General features: G+C 38.0%; 2 protein-coding genes across 2 annotated transcripts; both read left to right on the plus strand.

The window, feature by feature from the left end:
• The first annotated feature begins 336 nt into the window (after window positions 1–336).
• LOC121367771 (globin-like) lies at window positions 337–25,658 on the plus strand. The gene is made up of 3 exons (XM_041492133.1): window positions 337–503; window positions 22,682–23,103; window positions 24,228–25,658. Exons 2-3 carry the CDS (start codon window positions 22,714–22,716, stop codon window positions 24,372–24,374), a joined length of 537 nt encoding a protein of 178 aa, XP_041348067.1. The 5' UTR covers window positions 337–503; window positions 22,682–22,713; the 3' UTR covers window positions 24,375–25,658.
• On the plus strand, window positions 16,788–17,771 carry LOC121368567 (globin-like). The gene is made up of 2 exons (XM_041493305.1): window positions 16,788–17,177; window positions 17,601–17,771. Exons 1-2 carry the CDS (start codon window positions 16,788–16,790, stop codon window positions 17,769–17,771), a joined length of 561 nt encoding a protein of 186 aa, XP_041349239.1.
• Window positions 25,659–26,072: the final 414 nt, after the last annotated feature.

The following is a 26,072-nucleotide window of genomic DNA, read 5'->3' on the forward strand; positions in this document are numbered from 1 at the left end:
GGACGTGCCTGAACCGTATTAGATATGGGCACGTTAAAGGGGATTAGGATCTAGGCATGTACCTATATCACAATATTTAGCGATATCTTTGCATCAGTGAATCTCTTCAGAAGTGAAAATTGCATCACCCCTATGTTGTATCTACCATGTTTATCACGTAGCTGCCAGTGACTTGACACTAAATTAATAGGTGAATGTGGGTAACCTACAATTTTTTCCTTTTCGTCTTTGTAGGTGTTACACCAAGACACATAGTGTGTTTACAGAGAGTCTGGCCCAATCAGAACGGAGATCACGTAGACCAAACCTAGCCCGATACACGACTTGTATAAAGGCGCTGTGGTGACCCCATTCAGTGCTGTCTTTACTTAGCTATTTTTATCTACATGTGCAATATCGACTAGTTGATATACATATATTATATTGTCTGTCTTCGCCGAGCCCATTCCTCAACGACATAAAAATATCCGATAGATAACCACCAGGCAACGTGAATATTACAGGTAGGAAATTTATTTTAATTAAAATGGTTTATTTTTGTTTAGAGAATTTAACATTTTGATATATATTTATTTTTTGTTTTATTTTTGTGTAGTTCGGAAGTTGGGAGATATCTGATTTAACTGTTAGTTTATATATGCGATGTGTTGTCCCACTTCAGCTACTATTTCCATACTCAAATAGGTTTATTATCGATTTAGTCTTAGAAGTGGCCCGAGTTGTTTTATCATTTTCACGAGTAGATAAACTAGCAGTGTTTGGAAAGTGGATGTCCTTGGATTTTACACCTTTAAAAGTTGTTAATTAATTAATTCGTTCGTTCAGTCGGTCGTTCGTCCATTCATTCATTCATTACATTCAAAGTAAATTTTAAAAATATTTCACAATGTGTCGCAGTATTTGATGCTCCTGCCTTCATATTGTTTACTAATCAATGAAAGGTTCGATGTAATACCTTATTGTGATGTAGCTGTGTACTTCATTTTTGCGGGTAAAACGTCGGAGCTGTCGTGTGGCATTTTTTAAAAAGCTAAAGCGAGATTTTTTTTAATGAATTTTTTTTCTGTTAATTTTTGTATATAGCAATATTAATACATTCAGTGTGTAGGTACAGCAATAAACAATTTAAAAACAAATGTGACGTGACTCCCATTTCATCTCTCCTAAAGAGACGTTCACATACGGTATCACAACCGTGTTAACTGTGGCTCGTGAGACGTTGATTTATCATAATATCTCTTGGCCATTGTTATATACAAAGATATGGTTTAAAATACACCCCTTTGGGATTTGTTGCATCCTCATTTGAAAAATCACATACAGATGTACAACATATGTTGAGAGTCGACTTAAAGATGCATTACTGGCTGCTCCAAAGTGATAACGTGCATGTCAAATCCACACCGTCCACTGAAATTAACACAGATTTCTACTTTTTAACTATGTCAGAGCAAGGACCGTACATAGCTTAGAGAGAACGGACGTTTTAAAAAAAAAAAACCTATCCTGTTTCTTTCTAGGATGTTCTTTTAAGACATGAACTCTATAGATATTCGTTGTTTAAAATATAGCCAACTTGTTTTCGCTAGTTAGATCCGTCTTGTAAATGGTATTCAACAGTCTCTCAATCAGTTAGTCATTCACTTATTCAAGAACGAACGAGCGAATGAATAAATGAAATAACGAACGAACGAACGAATGAATGGACGCAAGAATAAAATAAATGAATGTATGAACGAACGAATAAATGAATGAACGAACGAACGAACGAATTAATGAATGAACGAACGGACGGACGAACGAATGAATGAATGAATGCATGAATGAATGAATGAATGAAAGAACGAACGAATGGACGAGTGAATGAATGGCTTAACAACACCCTAGCATGAAATAGACCGGCTATCGGGTGTCACTCAAAGTTAAGTTAATGAATAAACCGATATCGTGCGGAGAGACCTCATAGTTTGTAACTCGTTATCGTAGCCATTAACACTCTTTGTTATAGAGGGTTAAATTTACCTCTCTTGTTAGTCAAGTACCTGTATACGTATATACATGTATGTGTGTATTGCGTTTTGTGTTTACGCATTCTGCCATGTAGTATTTTATAGTACGACTACAATAACAATTTAAATGAAGCCTTGACTACTCACAGGAATAAATAGTTGTACCGACGGATAGCTGCTGACTAGACAAAGAAGCGTTACAGTACAACAGGGTGTTTTTGTGAACCGCCTGCCAACGAGAACTTAACCTGTTTATAAAACCAGCCAACTGGAGCACAGTGACCACTAGGGCTATTACTGTTATTATTAATGATTATATACCATGGTGAAAATCATGTGGCGCATTTGATATGTACTCCCTCAGAATACCCCCCCGCCCTCCCCGTTCATTGTGTTACAATCATTATAAATCGCCAATTACTATTATAATACAAATTCTCTTTGAATTATTTGCACTCCCAGGGACGGAAACAATTTACGCTGACGATATTGAATATCCTCCAATTTTCACATACATATGTAACAGAAAAAAACAACAACGTTGAACAAAGAAATCATCGTATATGTGTTGGGAGATGGGTGGAAAGAGGTATGATATGGGATGGCCCTTCCTCTGTAGGGGCGGAAACATGTACGCTGACTACTTTGAGTACCCTCCAATTTTCATATGCATATGTGGCAGAAAAAGAAAAAGAAAAAGAAAGAAAGAAATGTTTTATTTAACGACGCACTCAATACATTTTATTTACGGTTATATGGCGTCAGACATATGGTTACGGATCACACAGATTTTGAGAGGAAACCCGCTGTCGCCACTACATGGGCTACTCTTTCCGATTACCAGCAAGAGATCTTTTATTTGACCTTCCCACAGACAGGATAGCACAAACCATGGCCTTTGTTGAACCAGTTATGGATCACTGGTCGGTGCAAGTGGTTTACACTTATCCACTGAGCCTTGCGGAGCACTCACTCAGGGTTTGGAGTCGGTATCTGGATTAAAAATCCCATGCCTCGACTGGGTTCCGAACCCAGTACCTACCAGCCTGTAGACCGATGGCCTAACCACGACGCCACCGAGGCCGGCCAGAAAAAGAAAAAGGAAACCATTAAAGAAAGCAATAATTATCTATTATATTACTTCACAATATTAGCTCACTCATCAAACAGAATGAATCACAGGCAACTATAAAAGGTGGTGGCGGAAAAAGAGGTGTGATTAAGGGGGTCACCTTTTATATTTGTCTGTCGTCCCATAACGCGACTCGTGGGCAGCGTGGGTGCCTAGGAAGGGTTGATACAATACGTACAATACGTATGTCAAGTTTATTGCAATGGAAATGGATTTGGTATATAGAGACATAATGTCGACAGCGTCTAGATAACCTGTCATATTAACCCATTAGCCCATTTTCTGTGCAGATAGTCCAAGCAGCTTAGGGCGTGCCCAGGACAACGTGCTTGAAGCGTAATTGAATATATACACACGATAAACACAAATATATAAAATTCATATCATCATCATCATCATCATAATCTTCATTAACTGGGTTTCTGTCACTGCTAGCTATTATGGATGTTCTCTGGTTTAAATGATGGTCAAAGTAATTATAACATGGCCAAACTGGAACAGCGTCCGTTTTGTCAGTACTCAGATGTTTCTGATAAGGGTACATTTACACTGTACAACTTGCAGGTATGAGTGGCATAATAATATTCTTCTTCTTTAATAAAGTCCAGACTTTAACGTCATGACAACGCCATTCAAATAGCACTATGTTAAAGTCTGGACTTTATTAAAGTCTAGACTTTAAGTTTTATCAGCACGTGTCCTGATTACGAACTCGATACCCTATGCGCCAATAATCACAGCACAGGGGTTAGTCTACATCAAAGTTTGTGTTGTGGACTTTAAAAAAAAAACCCACCTTAAAATATGCAAATAATTTCTTCTCATGGTCGTTAATGGTATTCACACCGTGATATGAGAAACTCGGTCTAAACGCGTTTGAGAGAATTTATAAACTACGTATTGCTGAACTTTTAGTTATACAGCTATCAACAGGAGAGGATCCGGAATTATGTGAAGAGGGGGACATGAAGGAATGCTGGCAGGACGTGCTGGATGGAAGAAAGGAAGGAAGCAGGAAAGTTTTATTCAACAACTCGCTCAACATGTTTTATTTACGGTTATATGGTGTCGGGTATATGGTTAAGGACCACGCAGATAATGAGACAGGAAACCGTCCGCCGCTCAATAGACTACATTAAGCTGAATGGTATAATGGTACCAAACAATGTAAACAAAAAACATACTGTTAGAGTGCAGTTTGCTCTTTGAATGCACGTACCATTGAAAATGTGCAAGTAATGGTGATGTATCAAGATATGCGTCTCCACAGGCTGGTGCTGGGGGGGGGGGGGGGGGGGGGGGCGTCAGGTAAACCCTGTGATTACAGGTAAGACGATCAGGGAGTAATTCGAGAATGTATAATCAATACCATAATATATGCAGATACGCACGTATGCAAGCACACGCATATACGAATTCTGTGACGCGATTTCAAAATCAGTTAAAATCTGTTTGTGCTTGTCAATGTGTCTTGGTTCCTCTTTTGTCGGACTTCGGGGAATTGAGAACGGCCGCACGTTTGAACACTGCAGTCTCGACTGACAACACAATAATGTGCACACATGCAGCATTAAGTCGTGACATGATACAAATGTATATAAAGTACTTGCATTAACAAAAACAAATAGTTTACTTTTTCATTGCGTAACTAGCAACATCAATGAGTAAAGTGGTGGCGAGATTTGCTTGGCATTTTGTAAACAGTTTGACTTGAGACTAAATACTGAATCATCAAGAACTGTCCTGGATGTATAGGCATTGTAACATGTGTTTGGCTAATTTCTAATTATTAAAACTTTAACATACAGTCAAACTCCGATCTTTCAAAAAGTTCGATCTTGTAAACTAATGTCCTGGAGCCTAATTCACAAAGGTCTCTTAGACTCTGCTAAACAACAAAGCATCCTCTTTGTAAGTCTTTTAGCATTGCACTGCGATATCGCAAAGTTGCGAGAGTTTAGTGAATTAGGCCCCTGGTCTCGGTCGAATTACTACGTAAACAAGTAAAAACAGTTTTGTGAAACTCGAAATTCGAAAATTAAAAAACTTCAACCTCTCAAAATAATTTCTTGTTCCAGTATACAGATTTAATAGGTACTTATATTTTGTACTTTTTCTTAGAAACAAATGTCTGAATATTTGATGCATTTCTGGTTAAACTTGTTAGTAATGATCGATCCCTAAGGTGGGCCCATTTGGTTATTTTTCGTCCAAGCTGGGATATCAAAGGCCGTGGTAAGTGCAATCCTGTGTCTGTGATGGTGCATATAGATCCCTTGCTACTAATGGGAAAATGTAGCAGGTTTTCTCTCCAACACTATATATCAAAATTACCAAATTTTTGACATCCAAAAGCCGATGAATAGTAAATCAACGTGCTCTAGTGGTGTCGTTAAATAAAAACAAATGTTACCTTTTATGTTTGTAACACTCTAATATGGATATTTGCCTACAATTTTGAACCTTCCAGGAAATCCCAAATGTATTTATATTTCAAATTTTGCCGAGGTTTTGTGACCTTGATGTATTAGATGAGATGCAAGTGAATAGACCTGCTGTCTACTTTCATGGCAACGAACTCCGAAGAATCTCTTTTAATCTAGAACCACTTAAAAATAATGAGCTTTCCTACGTGATTATCCACAATTTGTTGTAATTATTTTGTGCGCTGATTCACGAATGAACTAATTCGCTTTATGGCAACAACAAAATAAACTGTTTTAATTAACATCACATCGGGTATTGCGAGTTACGAAAACATTGACAACTCCATTATAGGTGAAGTTCGTACTTTATATTGATTTATGTGACGGTACATGCTCTTAATTTTTGTTTTCGCCTGTGGCGATATTAATTGTTTAAAGGGCCGTGTGCAGTTTCTAATACACACCCAGTCAGGTGCGGAGGCCATGTGGCGAGTAGTTACGTAATACCTCTGCGAGTGCGGTTTCGACCACCGTGATTTTGGCGACCAAGGCGTCAGTAAGTCTGGCGATCAAAGAGAAAAATGCGTCTCTGGGAGTTGGGGATATATCACTTGATAGGGGAGGACCGCCTTGTACCCCCAGGCGATATTCTGATTTTTATAATAAATAGCTAGGGTTTAGAGATATCTAGGAGAACTGGGAAGGCTCCAGGGGATCACGGACGTCGTCCACTGAACGATCTATATTAGTTCAGACGGGACTTTGGTAAATATATATTTCTGCTCTGTTGTATAACCTTGATGTGATTGATGTGACTTTAAATATTTTAATACTGTATTATACCAATATTCTTTAGACAGTGTCTTCGGTCATCTGACGAAGTAAATCGTAGTCTTACTGTTCTATATTTATACGAGTATTTGGTAATATAAAGCTTAGCCAGTCATCCTAGAAGACCTAGGTAAACTGTAGGTTATTGTCTTTATTGTGATAGGTACCAGTATTAATTCTGTGTTACAAGGTTACTGAATGAGTAGTTAGGGTTAATTAAAAATTAACCAGTTAGGAATAGAGCTGTAATTCCTTTATTAATTAAGTTCCCCTGGAAGCGTTTTTCAATTATCACACGTGTGGGTGTTGTGTCACGATGAAGTGATTAGCATATTGTGTAAACTAGATACCTAGAGATTAACTAATTAAGTGATCAGTTCTGGGTTGTTATTATTGTTGTTATTAATTAACTACTGCGGCAGTACATTTGTCAGCGTAGGTTAATACAGATTCCAAAGTGTATTGTGTTTTTGTTGTGTTTTCTAGTGAACTAAACGTGCTATAATAATATATACTTTATATAAGATCGTATCTCTGATCATACCTAGACGAGCCACACTCGGGTAAATACTGCTCGATACAGAGAGATCTAATAGATATACAGTTAGGAGAGATATTTATTCGGTTACGGGTATTATAGAATCCCCGTGACAATTTATAACAAGGTATTGGGAAGCACTAATGTCTTTGTACTGGACCCAAGGATGTCTAAATCTACAACCTTAATGGGTATATTAATATCATTTTAAGATAATTATCATGAATATATCTAATTAAAGTTCAAGTACGTTGTCCCTGGCACACACACATGCAGAGAGAGAGAGAGAGAGAGAGAGAGAGAGAGAGAGAGAGAGAGAGAGAGAGAGAGAGAGAGAGAGAGAGAGACCTCAGTTATCTGTCCCGGCGACTGTGTTAATTATTAATTATCTGTAAACTCGGTGTAGTGGCCTTAAACTCCCCATTAAGCCGGTACCGGGATGCGAAACCAGTTACTTACGAAAGAGCGGGGACAGAACGTAGTCCTGTAGTAAAGAGATCGCCTGGTGCCCGGTCGGTCTAGGATCGATCCTCGTCGATAGGCCCTTTGGGCTATTTCTCGTTCCAGCCAGTGCGCCACGATTGGTATATCAAAGACCATAGTATGTGCTATAAAAGATCTTTTGCTATAATGAAAAAATGTAGCAGTTTTCCTCTCTAAGACTAAATGTCAAAATCAACAAATGTTTGGCATCCAGTAACTGATGATAAATAAATAAATGTGCTTTAGTGGTTTCGTTAAACAAAACAAACATATTTTGACGAAAGAGCCTTTTATTAAGATCGTTGGTTTAATCACTAGGTTTACACGATATAGGTCGGTAATTGGTAGATACATCAACTATTGAGTAAATATTTCTAATGTGTTTTCTGCAAACACACTCAGACGTAAGTTAATGATGAATATGAAAATAAATCACAAGATTTAAGATAAAAATAAAATATTATTTAGTCGTCAATGCGAGAGACAGCTGCTAGTATAGGCCTACGTGATCCCGAACACTTAGGCCAACAAAAATGCTGACCTAATTGATTCAGAACTACTGACGATCCCAGAAATTGTATAAGAGTTATTATAGTAAACATTTAGTTTACCGTACTTCGCGGGGTTGTTAACGACGTAAAATTTATGATGAAACGTGCAGACCCGGTTGCACTACCCCGTTCCGCCCCAGTGGTAATAATAGCACTTGACGATGTCATGATATAGCAGGCTGATTGTCAAGTAGTCATTTAGAGAGAAAAATTATTTGAGAAATTGCGCGTTTCACTGAGCAAATAAACATTATAAACAAGGCATCAAATACTTTTTGTATCACACGTGGGTGGATAAATAGATGGTTGGATATAATGGCTGGAGAGAAAGAGTTGTTTGTGTTACGTCGGATTTTTAGGTGTATAACAAAGGTTAATCGCAACACTCGGTACATGTTTAAGTGAGTGATGGAGTGCGTGAGTGAGTGATGGAGTGCGTGAGTGAGTGATGGAGTGAGTGAGTCCGGACGTACGTAAGGACATGTCAGAATGAGGGAACGAGTGCATGATTATTTCAGTGAGTACATGATTGATTTATTGAAGGTCTGATTGATTGATTGATTGCCTTAGTGAGTGAGGGAGGGAGAGAGGGAGTGAGTGTTTTAATTAGCAACGCCCTCCCATCCCCCATTTTTTTTTTAATCAACCACCAAACAAACAAACAAACAAAAACAAAACAAAACAAAACAAAACAAAACAAAAACAAAAACAAAAACAAAAACAAAAATAAACAAAACAAAAACAAAAACAAAAACAAAACAAAACAAAAACAAAACAAAACAGAACGAACTAACGAACGAACGAACGAACAAACAAAAACAAACAACAACAACAAAAACCATGCTGTTGGTAAATAAAAGCTTTAGTTCTCTCTCAATCATTTGACCAATTGCAAGTGTCATCATTCAGTATTGCATTCTGAAATTCAGACCCACGTACGCACCCACCATTCTACATGAAAAGAAACCAAACCCCCAGCATATTTGATATACAGCTTCATCATTTTCAATGTCCGATGTAACTGAACTATTTCCTTCTTTCACACCTTATTTCGTTCAAAATAGGAAATACAACTGGGATGGGTATTATGCAAGTTATTACGTAGCTGTATATCACGATATGGGTTCTCTGTACCACGATACGTATTATAATATACTTATATACGAGTACAGCGTTAACAGTTGTTTGATGAAGGCTTCTCCAAAAATAAGGAGCTAAAAACAAGACACATTATGTAGTTTATTCATCTCGAAATTCGTTCCAGCCAGTGCTCCGCGACTGGTGTAAAAAAAGCCGTGGGGTGGTGCATATAAAAGATCTCTTGCTGCTAATCAAAAACAGTAGCCCATGTAGTGGCGACAGCGGGTTTCCTCCCTCAATATATGTGTGGTCTTTAACCATATGTCCGACGCCATATAACCGTAAACAAAATGTGTTGAGTGCGTCGTTAAATAAAACGTTTCCTTCTGTCATCTCGAAATATGTAGGCCTGCTCAGTGTATAAATACTGTTTATTGACCTCGGTGCACTACACAGTGTTTAGTAATGTCAGACACACCTATTTTACAATTACGGACACAGCACCAACGAGAACAAATCGCGGCCAAGAACTCGCGATATTCGACTGACAATGAACCGTAATACCAGTTGTAGTGCATTGGCTAAAACAGGAAATACCCTATTTGTGCCCACCGACCGATTTAGTACTATGAAGACCTATTTTGATTTTTCAAAAATTCCCTCGGTACAGATATGAGGTAGAGTGTGTGATTTATCCACTGAATCATAACACACCGATATTCTGGTAATACCACCCATCACCGTTTTCATGAACAAATAGAACACATATATGTAAATACAATATATATATATATATATATATATATATATATATATATATATATATATATATATATATATATATATATATAAGTAAAGGTAAATTGACGCAGTCTTCGACACACGAGTCAACTATCTGAACTGCCTTTCCAGGACAGTGGGTTAATGGTCAATCAGTTCTCAGTGGGTAATGAGACTGACGTCGGTGCAGTTGTCTTTCGCCTCTCATTACTGCTAATTTGGTTGGAAGCCGGTATCGGGGTGCGAACCCAATAACCACAAACAGATGGTTTAACCACTACGTAATCTAGACGGCAGCTGCAGACTACACAGTGTTCTGATCTGTCAAACAAATATTTATTTTCTGTTTTCTTCCTTGTGGTAGTGAATACAAGGTCATGTAAGGTTATTCTCAAGTCCTGGCACTTCACTTTTATCAGCGGCAAACAACAAAAGCGCTTGGTTACTAAAGTAGCGCACGTACGCGTGAAAACAGCGTGAATTAAAGGTGTTAACACACTATGTGCTTTTTCACTGACGCAGTAAAACAAGTGAGGCATATCGGTCACGGTATTGGTGTGGTGGAACTGTAACCTACATAATAACAGTAATACGCAAATGACTTGTCGAATGTGTCCAGAAGCACGTTTTACAAAAACATTTTATCGGAGTATCTAAATACGTGTTTTCAGTCAAAAGGAAGGAAACATGTTTTATGTATTGACGCTCCGGCTCATTTTCATGTACGGTTATATCCGGGTGCGAGGACATATGGTTAAGAAAACGAAAACAGATAATGAAATTTGGTACCGCTATATAGCGAGGAATTTGTCAAAATGTACCATCCGACGGACAGGATAGTACATCCCACGGCCTTTGTTATACCAGTTGTGAAGCACTGGCTGGGAAGAAAATTGACCCAATAGGCTCACTGACGGAATATATATATTAAAAATACCTTTTTTCTTCTTTTTTTAAAAAGTAATTCCATGGAATTACCGAGTTGGAAATGTTTTTACAATAAATAATGATTGAGACGTTTTTTTCAGTATTTAAAGACTGTCCTCAGTCTACTGACTACAAAACTTTTATGAGTACTGTATATTCAATGTGTTTCTCGTCGTCCTGCGTGTCATATTTGCAGTGGCCCAAGAGTCATTTTATTTACTGATATATATTAAACAAAATTTAAAAAAATAAATTCGTACGTATGCAATTATTAGGAGGTAAAATTGAGTTTGTACTACTGCAAATATTAGGATAACAAAAAGACATTAAAATTAAATACTCATACATTGATATTTTGAACAAGAAAATCTATCTAATGTGTAATTTTAATAATTAAAAATGCTATATTAGTCAGAAACATGTTACAGTGCAAGACTTTTTCAAATCAACACAACGACATGGCGCAATACTTATTTGCATACGCGTCAGACGAGTTTGTTGTGTTAAACTCGTCACATCCAATCAGATGGTAGTTCTACTTTGTATAGTATACATGTACAAGTAGTTAGTATACAGGAAGATGTTTTTGCGACGTTTTCACGTTTTACAGCAGTATCTTGTTATTTCCTTTTTAACTTATGTTCGTGCTCATATCCAATTAAGGTTCAAGCACGTTGTCCTAGACACACATATCAGCCAATCTAATTAAAATTAGCTCCACTATTACATGTGGATCTAAAGACAGCCAGTTGGAGCTCATGTCCACCAATCAAAACCTCACTTGCAGAATCCTGCCAGTGATTTAAAACTAACAACACTGCGTAGTCCCCAATGTCCAGGTAACATTTCGTCTGTAAATAATAATTTAAATATTGACCAATCACACTTCGCCTTTTATAACGTTATTTGGGAGCATACAAATTCAAAAAATATCGGGCGAGTCTATTTTAGTGGCCGCAGTACAGCGAACCATACCAATACGTACGGGGTGGGTTATCAGTCTTCAATTTTACATTAAAAATTATTTATTTATTTATAAAATTTAAAAAAACTAAATCAGTCTTCAGTTTTACATTAAAAATTATTTATTTTATAAAATAAAACAAGTTTTAAGGCATTCGTAATTCACACGAAACATGTCGTATACCCTCAGGATAATTCGGAATGTTTTCAAATTATTTTTAAATCACTGGCAGGATTCTGCAAGTAAGGTTTTGATTGGTGGACTTGAGCTCCAACTGGCTGTCTTTAGATCCACATGTAATAGTGGAGCTAATTTTAATTAGATTGACATATCAGCTATCTGGGCTGTCTGTCCAAGGCAATGGGTTAGTTGTTAGTTGGTTAGTAAGAGACAAGAGGGTGTAGCGGCCTTACACCTACCCATTGGGTTGGAGCCGATACCGGACTGCGAACCCTGTACCTACCAGCCTGTAGTCCGATGGCTTAACCACTACGCCACCGAGGTTGTATCTTGTTAAATGTGTTACGTTCTTCATTGATTGGTATCGCTACACTGACTTAGTGAATATATTAACTATCTAGATAACCCCACTCGTGTTCACACCTGTGCCAGTAAACATGTCACGTCATTTATCATGTCATTTATCTGACTTATCTACTTGTTGTTATTGTGTGTTTAAGCAGAATGAAAACATGTGCATAGGCATTATTTGAAACTATTGCTATTTGGATTCTATCATAACATTATTTTGACACTTGAGAGAGAGAGAGAGAGAGAGAGAGAGAGAGAGAGAGAGAGAGAGAGAGAGAGAGAGAGAGAGAGAGAGAGAGAGAGAGAGAGAGAGAGACAGACAGACAGACAGACAGACAGAGAGAGAGAGAGAGAGAGACAGAGACAGAGACAGAGACAGAGAGAGAGAGAGAGGAGAGAGAGGCAGAGAGAGACAGAGAGAGAGAGAGACAGAGACAGAGAGAGCGAGACAGAGAGAGAGAGAGAGAGAGAGAGAGAGAGAGAGAGAGAGAGAGAGAGAGAGAGAGAGAGACCCGCTGCCGCCACCACACAGGCGGCTCCTAATGAAAAAGCACTTTCCCACAAGCATAATGGTACAACCCATTGTTTAATATACCTGTCGTGGAGCACTTAGACGAGCGCTTGCTACTGAGCTACATCCAGCCTCCACTAAAAGAAGCCAAATCTTCCTGTTTCAATTACTTCTACCCATTACATGTAACATATAATTTTCTTTCTACTAATTCTGTTGCTACATAGATATATTTAAATATACACAGGTGGCAAACAACGAAATGCGTGTTTCAATGCTCGATTAGAATATGGATCGTTGTTCTGGAGTCTGAGGCCCGTAAAAGAGCGATGAGTAGTTACTTTTCTTTGATATCCTAATATAATAAAGCCTGGCTCTTTGATATCCAAGTGCGTCTTTTTAAAGAGCTGTTGGACAAAATCTGTTTCCACGGATAATGATAACAAAGGCAACAACAAAGGCAGGCAGGATGACACCTTACATTTAATTTACCTGCAGAAAAAAGGGTGTCACAAAGGGTTTCGTTTTTTGTATATAACAACCACTTAGACCTGCGCTGGTTTTAACTTCTAATATATGCTGCATGCTGCATACTCCGTACATATTTGATGGAGTACTTTGAAATTTGACACGGAACTGATTTGGTACAGTGCCACCTTCAAAGATCGTAATCCCTAAAACTTATCGATGGTGTGTTACAATATGTAAAATATGTTGTTATCGCCTGTCAAACAATGCCGACACAGTTCATGGCAGCTCTATACTATAATAATCTCGTCATTATTATCGTCTCCGTGAGGTTACTTTCGATGGGAATGTTCGACGGTTACGTAGCTAGAAAATTGTGCTTAATCATCGCCTGTTAGACGTTTTGCATAGTCATTACGACAAGTGGTCCAAAAATGAGTCCAAAACCCGTCTTTGTCAGTGGCAAGGTCTTCAATACACGTTCACATATTGCACATACTATTGAAATGTCTTTCTTTTGGAATTTTAGCTTAGGGTGTGGCGTCTTTATAAAAGAAAGAAACAAACCACATCTGGTAGTCTGTTTACCAGTGCATTAAACCTTGCAGTTCGGTTCTAAAATTGTTCTTTGTAGGGTGTTTTGGTGGTGGGGTGGGGTTTTTTGGTGGTGGGTTTTTTTTTCTTTTTCGTTTCGTTTTGTTTTGTTGTTGTTGTTATTTTTGGTTTTCTGTTGTTGATTTTGTTTTTGTTGGTGGTTTGTTTTTGGTTTTTGGTTTGGGGTTTTTCATTTTTGGAAGGTGCTGATTGACAATCGGGGGGGGGGGGGGGGACTTGGCACCTAATAGCGATTGATTAAACAATGTGTTAGAGCGCCTCTTTAGTTTCCTTTCCTTTTTCATTTAAAACTCGAACGTGAAGTTTTTGACGCTCATGAAAGTATGAATCACAGAACCGCTTTACACACTGTACGAAGGCCTTTTATACTAGCCGAATGAAAAAAGTCTCACATTTTTACGACAAATAACATGTTTTTAATTAGACTTTTTTTTTCAATAAACATTAACATTGTCTAATTCAGCATTAAAGTTTTAAATTTAATTTGATTAATTTTAAACAATAAAGAAATCAGCAAAAACTATTTATGGTGTTTTTTTAAGCATTGCTGAAAATAGTGCCAAACTGATGTTTATGATGTTTATGCAATTATAAACGTCAGTTTTCAAAGTCACATGATATTATTTGCACCAATCCCAATCTGATTAAAATTGGCTCTACTGGATCTACGAGTAAATCTAACAGCATTGCGTGGACTCCCATGTCCAGGTGACATTTCATCTATAAATAACAATTTAAATATCGACCAATTACACTTCGCCTTTTATAGCGTTATTAGGGAGTACTGTATACAAATTCTAAAAATATCGGGCGAGACTATTTATGCAATAGGCGAACTTGTTGGTCTATTTCAACACTGAAAAAAACAGAGGGGAAAGTGTAGTAATAAACTCTGGATTGTATACTAGTATAAACAGATTTTATGGCTATAATATCATGGGTTTTTTTTTTGTCTTGATGATGATGATGATGATAACTAGTTTAACGTGCCCATATACCACTAGGGTTTCAAACACGCCCATCCCGAGTCCGACCTCCGATAATATCGGTGGCCTGACTCGGGATGGAGGGGGGGGGCGGGGGGGGGGGGGGGGGGGGGGGGGAAATGGGCAGAATTTTGAAAATAGCAATTAGTAAAAAAGTTAATAGAATAAAATAAAAAGAATTGACTGCTCGGCCGAATATTTATATAATTTGGAGCATTTTAGAAGGACAGTCCAAAATTAAATAAGAGAAAGAAGAGAGGATCGGACTATTTAATAATATTAAAAGTAATTTCGACATAAAATTTTGAACGCATATCTAAAAGTTTAAAGTCCGATCGATATGTCCACGCGAGTGGCCTCGTTACGGCCGTTTTGGGTGCACAGCTTAAAGGGACGAGATGGGTTGCATCCCGTCAAGAAAACCCCTAGATTGACAGTCGATAGACGTTGAAGGTGTAGTGCTGTGCTGAAATACAGATATTGAGAAGCCGGATCCGTCTGAACGAGAGAGAGTATCAGACTAGGGTATAGTCCAGTCGTCATGGGTTGGTATAGTGGTGCGGACGGGCCCGACTCCGGAGGATACGAGATGGTATCACTATAAAGCAAGGTAAAGTCTAGAAAAAGAGTAGTAGGGGCCGACTCCGCTTCCTATTTCTTCTTAGAGTGGGGCGGTCAATCTTCCAGTGCTGCTAGGACCGGTTCGGACATGTAGAGACTAAACGCGAACAACCGTGGCGTTCTGCAGAATAGCCGTCATACGAGTCACAAAAAAACCAAGTCGACAGTCAGACGGAGAAATGACGTGGAGGCGAGGAATCTCGCTAAAAAAGAATCCAACCTGGTGGTGCAGGCTGCCGAAACGAGAAGCGTTCCAGCGTTCGATCAGTTCCAATGGCCGCATACATCCCAGTAGAAAACTTCATTTCGCTGACAAAAACAACGAAATGAAGGACCCCCAAGTCGAGCACACGAAAGCACGTGCAGTGTGCACAAGCGAAACAAACACGTCTTACCGCGTGGAGCTCCAGCTGGGAATGTTTTGTCTTGAAACGAATTTTATATAAAAATTTTAATTGTAATTAGTTTCCGGCATACTTCGTAATTCACCCGAATCATTTCGTATATCCTCGGCATAATTCCGAATGTTTTCAAATTCTTTTCAAATCACTAGCATGATTTTGCAAGTAAGGTTTTCATTGGTCGAATGAAAGGTCAACTGGACATGAGATCCAATGTGCTGCTGTTAGATCCACATGTAATTGGACCAATCCGAGCATTTGTAACAATAAAGTATTTACAGGTTGGAATTATATACTGTTAGGTAAAATTAACAACCTCAGCTTTAATCTAATTTAAACTGAACGCTGTTGCTGACGTCTGTAAACGAACATCCATCTGGGTCAAGTTAGTCTACTCTTAAAAACGTAGTCTACGCACTTCATATGCCCTCGCATGCACGTTAATCTGTTTATTCAAGTCACTGAAGTGAAATATTAAATCCATTTAAGCGGGTAAATAAGAGGTGATTGAGACTAATAAAAAAGTCCAAAGTCTAACGTCCTGAATGCCGGACAGGTTTTGGTCAGTGCTTTTACTCAAGGTCCGTAATGATTACAAAAATAAAATAGTTCCTATTCACGGCGGTGTAACTGTGGGCAATGTTTTACTTCGACAGGTCAGACCCCTCGAATATGCAGATAAGAAATATTAGCATTGGTATGGGCAAGGTAAAGGGCACTTCACCTTTAACTGTTCCAAGAATGGGCTTATAATCTCCAAATATACATTGCATACCATAAATAAGACATTGTACAGAACAAACTCATGTAAACCATACAGCTCATGCTCAGATAACATGTAGACCATTATTTATTCCGTTGATATATTCAGCAGTAAATGTGAAGTCTTGGACTTCACCGAACGATTGTTTTAACTGTCCGAATAAAAATAAAATGGGTATCACCAATAGCGTGATTCAGACTTTAGGTTATGGAGAAGCAGACAGTAACCTTGACCTTGCCACTGGAATGACGAGGCGTCAAAAGAACCTCGTCAAGAAGAGCTGGGTGTTGATGCGATCACATCAAAAAGAAAATGGCGTCGCCCTGTTCGTCCTGCTGTTTACAAGGTACCCACACCAACAGGACTATTTCCAGTTGTTTAGATGCGCGAGACTGGAAGATCTGGAAGTTAGCCCTGCGATGCGTGCGCATGGGACCACTGTAATGGCGACGATTGGTTCGTTCGTAGACAATCTTGATGACGCGGAGTGTCTGGTGGATCTGGTGCAGAAGATGGCAAAGAATCATTTGGGAAGGGGAATACCAATCACAAGTTTCGAGGTAATTAATTTTCATTTAATACCATAGACAAATATGCAAAAGTAGAATCGAATCGTTGTGTCAGTACTATTAGAACATAAGAAACTGTATCTCATATTCTGGATCACGAACTACGTGTTAGCTATTTTACTAAATTGGTTTGTAACATTATATAATGTATAAGGTGTTTAATAAAGTTTTAGACTGGTAATAGAGACATATGTAAAGTGCAGAGTTTAAATTTGAAATTGATTGTTACTCTTTGAATACGCAGGCCTACGTTGTCCTGTACAGACATACGATTTTGAATGCTGTAATGGTTTTGTCAGTTTTCCTTTGATTTAATACATACATTTTATTTTTATTACAAGAAGACATTACTACCCGTGTTTGCAATTCATCACCTCTTCTGTACTGATTTGTTTTTTCATTGTTTGTTTGCAGTATTTGCGTTCGTTGTTTAGTTATTTCCTGGAGGAGCGATTAGGGGAACAGGCGACACCGGAAATCAAAGAATCTTGGGACAGATTTCTGTTAGTGATGAACTCGCTGGTTGAGATGGAAGCGCAGAGACTTGCAGCGATGGGAGAATGCGTGTACTTCTCACAGACATAGCAGTCTTGCCGAACAATACCCCTTAGATTCGTGCAGAGATACGTCTTAGGTTATGCTAAAACCGTGCAACTAAGGTACCGCAGATGTAGCAGTCTGTTCGATTAATCTCTCCTGGACCCCGTCTTGTAGACAAATTCGACTTTGGATTTGCTATCGATTTTGTCGTGCAGACAAAAATCTTTCAGACTTTGTTATTAAAAATAACCAGAAATTCTGAATTCCACGGACATGTTACCGGAAACTTTTTTAAGAACTCGACTGTTCATCTAGACTTTCAGATGGTGCACTACAATAAATGGTTTTATGTTCGTCTTCAGTCGCCTCGCGATCTAGCCCGGCCACCTCCATAGTAACAATGCTGGATCCAGTATTATCTTTCTGATAAGATAAAACGTTAACAACCGTGTGCCATCTTTCATCTCCACAACTATTTCAAAACAAGACGTCGCTTAAGTTAAAGTTTAAAGTTTATTTTGTTTAACGACACCTCTAGAGCGCATTGATTTATTAATAATCGGCTATTGGATGTCAAACAGTCAGGATAGCACATAAAACGGCCTTTGATATACCAGTTGTGGTGCACTGGCTGGAACGATCCTAGACCGACCACTGAGCTACGTCCCACCCCTCGCTTAACAAAGCCTAGACGCTAGGACTGAGAATTGAAGGGAAATGGATAATCATTAATTGAAAGGGCATTTATTGTTTTTGTTAATACCAATACATATTATATAGACGAGCTTTTTTCTATTAATGTATTTATCAGTGTTATGGCTGCAGGATTATGTTATGGAGATAGCTGCTGTTTTTCTCTTCTGGACGGAAGACGGTCGGATGACTGTATTGTAAATATGTTCACTGTGACTGTACAGCTGTCTCTTCCCACGACTCAGTGTAGCTATGACGACAATCCATTAAATATTTCTATTTTTTATGTTAAAATAAATTTTAAATGTTTATGGCACATACTTTGTTTGTTATATTTTATCAGTGTTATTTATGCATAGCAATAATAGCTAACCTTTCTGAAAGTTTCTATATTGACTGAAATAAAATAAAAATTAAAATACAATAAAGGATGTTTTTTGTTTGTGGGTTTGGTGGAGGGTGAGCAGTTTTCTTTTGGGTTCGTATTTTGTTTTTTGTTGGGGGGGGGGGGGGCTTTCTCTATAAGACTCTAAACCGAGAATCACAACTCCCGTAAGTTTGACACGGGTCTAACAGCTACTGTTTACAAGCAATGTTCTCAAGAGTCCTTGACCAGACATTCCTTTCCCTTTTCTCCAGTTACTGAAGATTTGGGACTTAGTGCCTATCCATTCGTGCAATTTCTTCTTTTCATACTAACGTCTGTTTATTCTATTCCCCTTACTTATCTTCCTGTTGATCTGACAGGTGTTTCTAAATGTGTTATTACCATAGTACAGGGTACATGGAAACACCATGGTATTAAAGGAAGCAAAAAGTTAAAAATAAACATCAACGAAAGCTTCAGAATTTTGTCCATAGAATATTTGACATGCAAATTAATTTTCTCCAAATTTTTATTAAAATATCACCTTTTCTTTCACTTATTAAAACAGATCACAACATTCAGAAGGGACGTAAAATAGATTTCTGTAAACATTCACTTCCGTTTAGCATGCTGTGAAGTATAATATTCTATAGACCAGTGCCAGTAGGAATTTGTGTCTTTTCCTCGTTTTATTGAGGCGAACTCAAATGGTGACAGTCACGCATCAGTGAGCCCCCGTCCATTGTCAACATGTTGACACATAATTAAACCTACCTGGTTTGAAGCTTTGAAACTCAATCGAGTCGACTGCTGGGCCGTCTGCATTTGTTGTACGCGCGGCTATGCATTCAATGCGCCATTATTCCCTCTGGGCGTGTGTGTATACTTGTTAAAGTGAATGTTAAGAGGACCCCATACCGCTCGTTTGAAAGCATTTAGATTTATTACTGTCGTTGAAAACTATTGAAAGCTTTAAACCTGTATTCGCATTTGTATAAAGGTATAAAAATCAAACATTACGAAATGCTTTTCTTCTTCTTCTTCTTCTTCCTTCTTTAGAGCTTTCTCGTCTCTCACATTGTGTGGGCGGGATTCAGCTCAGTCGGTTGAGTGCTCGCTTGAGGGGCTTGCGTCGCAAGATCGAACCACCTCGTTGGATTCATTCAGCCAATTAGATTTTTTTTTCTCGTTCCAACCAGTGCACCACAGCTGGACAAAGGCCGTGGTATGTGTTTTCCTGTCTGTGGAAAAGTTCATATAAAAGATCCCTTGCTACATTAGAATTTTTTTTAGCGGGTTTCCTCTATTGACAACGAGTCAGAATTACCAAATGTTTTTTGTCTCAAAGTATAAGCGTCGGGAAATGCCAACAGCTTTGGAGGGGGTGGAGGCAATTATATATATTTAAAAATCACTTTTCAAACCAGGGGGTGGGGTGAGTAAATGTATAGTCATCCGAGTTGGGAGCCAGTGTCTCCTGCCCCCCCCCCCCCCCCCCCCCTTAGGGCACTTTCACAGATACAAAGTTGTAGCTAGGGATCAGTTAAATATGCGCTTTTAAAAATCCTACACCGCTGGGACCGTGACTGTTCGATGTTATAAGAGTAAGACGCATTGAGGTAGTCAGAGGGGTCATGCCCCCACCCCAGTGACACACCTTACATATTGACATGTCATACTTAGAACTTACTAGAATAGCAGGACTCATTAGAATACTGCGTTTGTGTGCGCCTCCCCTTCCCACCCCATATAAAATCGTGGCTGCGCCAGATATATGTCTTCTTTGAACAATACAGTAGTAAAAAGAATGGATTTTTGGAGTGACACTTAAAAGACGCACCACAATACATACAATGCATGTTAGTGTACTTTGAATATGTTATCTGTCTTCCCAACGTACATGTAAGCTGCACCCCGTTTATCTTGAAATATGTGGGTCGCGAGTACACCCATGTGAAGTATGTCCTAGCGACAAGTAGTGTCTAGATAACGAAATTTGCATTCTTAATGCCAAGACAAACACTCATATGTGGATCAGTTTATTCAGCCTACGTGTTCAAATGATGAAATTAAATAGAGTCGAATTAAATAGACTGAAGTACTAGTAGTAGTACTTTATAACGAGGGCTCACAACCACGTGTTACGAAATTGACAGTATTCACTGCTTTAATTTCTTTCTTCTCTCCCTCTCTCCCCCTCTCTCTCCCTCCCTCCCCCTCTCTCTCTATCTCTCTCGCTCTCCCTCTCCCCCCTCTCTCTCTATCTCTCTCTCTTTTAAAGGTAGGGATAAATAAATAAAATTGCAATCTTTTAGAATGTTTAAGATTTAAAAAAAAACCCATTAAAACTTGTTAATAAAAAAAAAAATCACGATTTTACATTTCGACATAACCCGTTCTCGATATGTGATGATGTTTTACATGAAGAATATACGATTTACTTGTACTTAAAGCCGCTGACCATAGCTCCAGAGGAACGTACCGTTTCTGGTTGGCTTATAATGCATTTGGAACTATCCATTAGGCCTACAAACACAGAACTAGAAACATAATACTTAATGTGATTAAAATCAGCTCCACTGGTCTTTAACTATAACCTATGGACAATAGGGCTGATTGTAAACAAAGTGTAATTTAGTGGTACGTAAAATGTATAAGGTAAAACTTATTTTACTGCCTAATATCTATGAATCAAGGCCCAATTTCACTAACACCGTAAACCTAGTTTTGCACATAAACGTAAATCTACGACTAAACCACAATTCTTATTACTGTTATAGTACATCAAATATAGTTAGAAGTATACATATTTCATTTCATTTCGTCCTTAAAATGCTTCATTTTACGTAATGATGTAATTTTCTTCATGAAATAGATGCGGAACATTTGTAAATATATTCGCGGTATAACTGCTAGTCGCAGACGTAAACTTACGATGTTTTGTGAAATTGGCCCCAGTGCTTTTAATGGTATTTTTAAAATGGATGCGCGATGCAGGTGTGGGTACCTGTGTATTCTCGTCTGCTTACCAGGATCGCTACAACTAATCTCTAAAGTGCAAATACAGTCAATTTTACTATATGAACTGCCAAGGTCAAAAGATAGAATTTCAAAATGAGTACGCAGTAACGGGTGTTAATGCGCAAATGAACCTCATTAGAGGAATTGGAGGGGGGATGCAGATTTCTGTAAGTAAAATTATTTTGCAAACGCATCAGGTTCATTATCATATTTCACTTCGTTAACACTTATTTATTTTTGAATAGCTACAAATATAATGCATAGTTAACTCATGAACATCGAAATTGTAGTGCGCTGCCAGTGGGCGTAAACAATACTTTCTCCAAAAACCCTCAACCAAAAATAGAAATGCATTGAAGAATGTACGTCACATTATGGGACTAAATCTATGGCAGTGTTTAGCTTCAGGGTCACTAATGATTTATGCATTCATTTTATTCTTCTTTTGGTTGATCTTGAGTTCGGTATAGCCTATAGACTATATATCAACCAGTCTTTGCGCCCTGCATCTTGGTGAACTGTGACTTTGTATCCATCCTCATAATAGTCCAGGATTTCGCATCTGGGCGCCCTAGCCATCAAACCACACCTATTTCCCTTCAGTTTTATACAAGAAGGTGATGAACACACATGCTCACGACGCTCAGGAAGCTAACATTCATCAATCAGGGCCCGTGCTTATAAAGATTGAGTCCAGACTCGGTCTCAAATGACGTCACACGCATGCAATTTGTATGACGTTGTCATGACATTCGTGTCTCAGACTTTATTAGAGTCTCCAGTTTAGACTCTAAACGTTTTATAAGCACGGGTTAAATCTTTTGGAGGACTGAATATATTTACACATATTTAAAATTTGTTTTTATTTTAACAGGAGTTACTTTGGTCGTCGACAAGTAATCAACAATGGGTTCTGCATCAAGCTGGTTTTGGTACATGCTGGGTTACGAGGATAACACCACGCCCGACCCCGCCACTGGGCTGACCCAGTATCAGAAGTCTCTGATCAGGAAGAGCTGGAAACTTCTCACCGAAAATCAGAAAGAAAATGGCGTCGCCTTCTTTATAGCTCTGTTCAAAGAATACCCATACACCCAGGACTATTTTGAGCAGTTCAAAGGCAAGAGTTTAGAGGAACTGAAAACCAGCACCACGATGCGCGCGCATGCCACGACTGTGATGTATTCCATTGGTTCGTTAGTGGAGAATCTCGATGACGCAGAATGTCTTGTCCAGTTGTGTCAAAAGATTGGCAGAAATCACTTCCACAGAGAGGTTTCTCTCAGGAGCTTTGTGGTAAGTAAAGATTAACGACACCATTAGAGCACATTGATTTATTAATCATCGGCTATTGGATGTCAAACATTAGGTAATTTTGACATATAGTCTTATAGAGGAAACCTGCTATATTTTTCATTAGTAGCACGGAATATTTTTATACACCATTCTACAGACAGGGTAGTACATACCACGACCTTTGATATACCAGTCCTGCTGCATTGGCTGGAACGAAGAATGGCTAAATGGGCCCACCGACAGGAGTGGATGCTAGACCAACTGCGCTTCAAGCGGACGCTTTACCACTGGGCTATGTCCCGCACCTCGGTACATCTATCAATACATACGCACACATACACGAATGCATACATGTATGCCTACATACATTTACATACATACATCAATACATCCATACATACATACTCGATAGGTGAAACATCGTATCGTGGCAAATCTGAAAGGTGCGGGCGATTCGGTGCCACAGGTTTGAGACCCGAGCAACGGCATGATACAATTTGTGAAAGGCCAGAAAGCATTTAATTATCTCTTGCCCAAAAGCGTTAATATCTATGTATGTAATAATCAAACCCGACATCAATACATACATACATACATACATACATCAATACATCAATACATACATACATACATACATACATGTATCGGTGCCACAGGTTCGAGTCCCAGCAACGGCATGGGACAATTTGTGAAAGGCCAGAAAGCATTTAATTATCTCTTGCCCAAAAGCGTTAATATCTATGTATGTAATAATCAAATCCGACATCAATACATACATACATGCATACATGCATACATCAATACATACATACATTTTATAGATGCATCAATAACTCAGAGCGCATTGTGGTTAGTCTGCAATTTGCGGGCGATTCGGTGCCACGGGTTCGAGTCCCAGCAACGGCATGGGACAATTTGTGAGGCCAGAAAGGATTTAATTATCCCCTGTGCCAGTGCGTTAATATCTATGTATGTAACAGTCAACCTCGACATACATAAATACAATATATATACATACATACATACATACATACATACACAATAAATATTAATACATACTGGTACTAGTAAATAGATACATACATACATATACGTACATACATATTATTTTAATGTCATTGCAGGATCTACAAAAAATGTTTGGGCCCTTCCTGAAGGAATCGTTCAAGAAAGAGGCAACCGATGACGTTGTGAAGGCCTGGGACCAGCTTTTAGGGGTGTTGAACTCGCTCCTTAAGAACTTAGCTACCGACCTCAAATACAACAAGTAGATGGTGTCAGCTAAGCTGAACTTTGCGCTTGCCGTTCAGATTGTCTATACAGGGTGTTTTGTACAGAACGTGTCCAGTCCATTAAAACACGGAGCTCAAGAACAGTGCAATGGTCTTTAATAGGGATGAATTTGAGAGTGTCTGGCATCAAACATTCATGTACATTGACAGTATGCAAAGCAAAAATGCAAACAATTGTGATCAAACAAAATTATGGTGGGGTTTTTTTTTTAAATAATTTATAAAATAATACATCTTTAAAGGAATATTACAGTTTGCTGGGCCACTATGCACTTTCAAGGATATTTAATGGATATTTATTTTTTAAATTTATAATAGCTAACAAGTTTATTTATTTCATCAAATTAGATCAAAATAATACCAATTGTTGTACAAACGGTAATCAGGAACTTTCACACTTAAGAGGGTCCTAGAATTTCATCTTTTCATCAATTCATGCAAATCCAAACCTCTTGGAGGCTTCATATCTTTGTTGCTTATAGTTCCAAGAACTCTAATGCCATGTTTTATACGACAACATAAAAATTATATTAACGTTTTATTATTCGAAATTAGGGGTCGTTCGTATGCTCACCAAAAAAAAAGGCATTATCACCAATATATATGGATACACCATGCAATCATTCTTTGCTCGCAACGAGTTCTGAAGGCGGGAAACGGGTAACACGTGTCTGGCCACGGTGTCATCTTCGCGTCTAGCTCCGCTTCGCACAAACTGTAGGTCTTAAAACTTAAATCATATTTTACATAGTAATTTGAATGGTTATTTATTCATTTCTTTAAATAGAACTAGGTTACTCATAACCGGTACATAAAAAGAAAATAGTCATTTAATCACATCAATCCTGTTTATGGTAGACGAGACATTTAGCTACACACAATTCTCGCTTCATTAGAAACTTCATTCTTTCTAGGGCATGTTGTTATTAAATGCAGGAGCAGATGGAATATTATTGTTTGTAGACCCGGGATAATTACATTCTTTTTTTAGGTTTCAAATAAATAATTAGTTTACAGAATATTATGTCATTCTAGTGCCAGAATTGACCTTCATTATAATATATGTACGTATACTTGAACATAAAATATATTATAGTGTTTTGTTACTGTACTTTCTATATATTGGTTATATATGTTGACTAGTGTTAACTAACAATGCACATGGTCTGTCACCATTAGTTGACTAGTGTTAACTAATAAAGAATATTATTCATCTTTATTTATGTACTTTATATGAAAAATAAAGAATACCTTTTTTCTCTATACATGTGGTTGGGAATGTTTTTATATAGATATATGAAAAACTTAATTATATGTTTAGGCATGTACATATCTGAACCTTGATATAAACACAGATATGAAACAATCATGTTGTCTAAACTTTCAGCAATCGAACAGTAACATACATTCCATTACATGTTGGATAGATCCCCTACCGTTAAACAATATATATAGTGGGGGGGTGGGGGCGATTTTTTACAACACAAATTGCACTTAATGTGTTTGTTTTAGCGTGGGCGGGCGATTTTTTAAGTCTTGTTTTATTTTAAATTAAGCTATATATCTATTTAACGCTGAAATATGGGATTTTGTTGCTTTAGATTTTAAAAATTAAAATTATAAAAACTTAATTTCTCCTGGAAGCACAATAACATTACCGATATATTTAGGAAATGA

Source organism: Gigantopelta aegis, chromosome 3 (genome assembly GCF_016097555.1).
Source record: "Gigantopelta aegis isolate Gae_Host chromosome 3, Gae_host_genome, whole genome shotgun sequence".
Taxonomy (NCBI): domain Eukaryota; kingdom Metazoa; phylum Mollusca; class Gastropoda; order Neomphalida; family Peltospiridae; genus Gigantopelta; species Gigantopelta aegis.

Bases quoted from the DNA above. Each gene is read 5' to 3' on its own strand.
- LOC121368567 (XM_041493305.1), top strand. From the start codon at position 16,788: ATGGGTATCACCAATAGCGTGATTCAGACTTTAGGTTATGGAGAAGCA. The intron at 17,178-17,600 runs GTAATTAATTTT...GTTTGTTTGCAG, and splicing joins TACCAATCACAAGTTTCGAG to TATTTGCGTTCGTTGTTTAG.
- LOC121367771 (XM_041492133.1), top strand. From the start codon at position 22,714: ATGGGTTCTGCATCAAGCTGGTTTTGGTACATGCTGGGTTACGAGGAT. The intron at 23,104-24,227 runs GTAAGTAAAGAT...ATGTCATTGCAG, and splicing joins TTTCTCTCAGGAGCTTTGTG to GATCTACAAAAAATGTTTGG.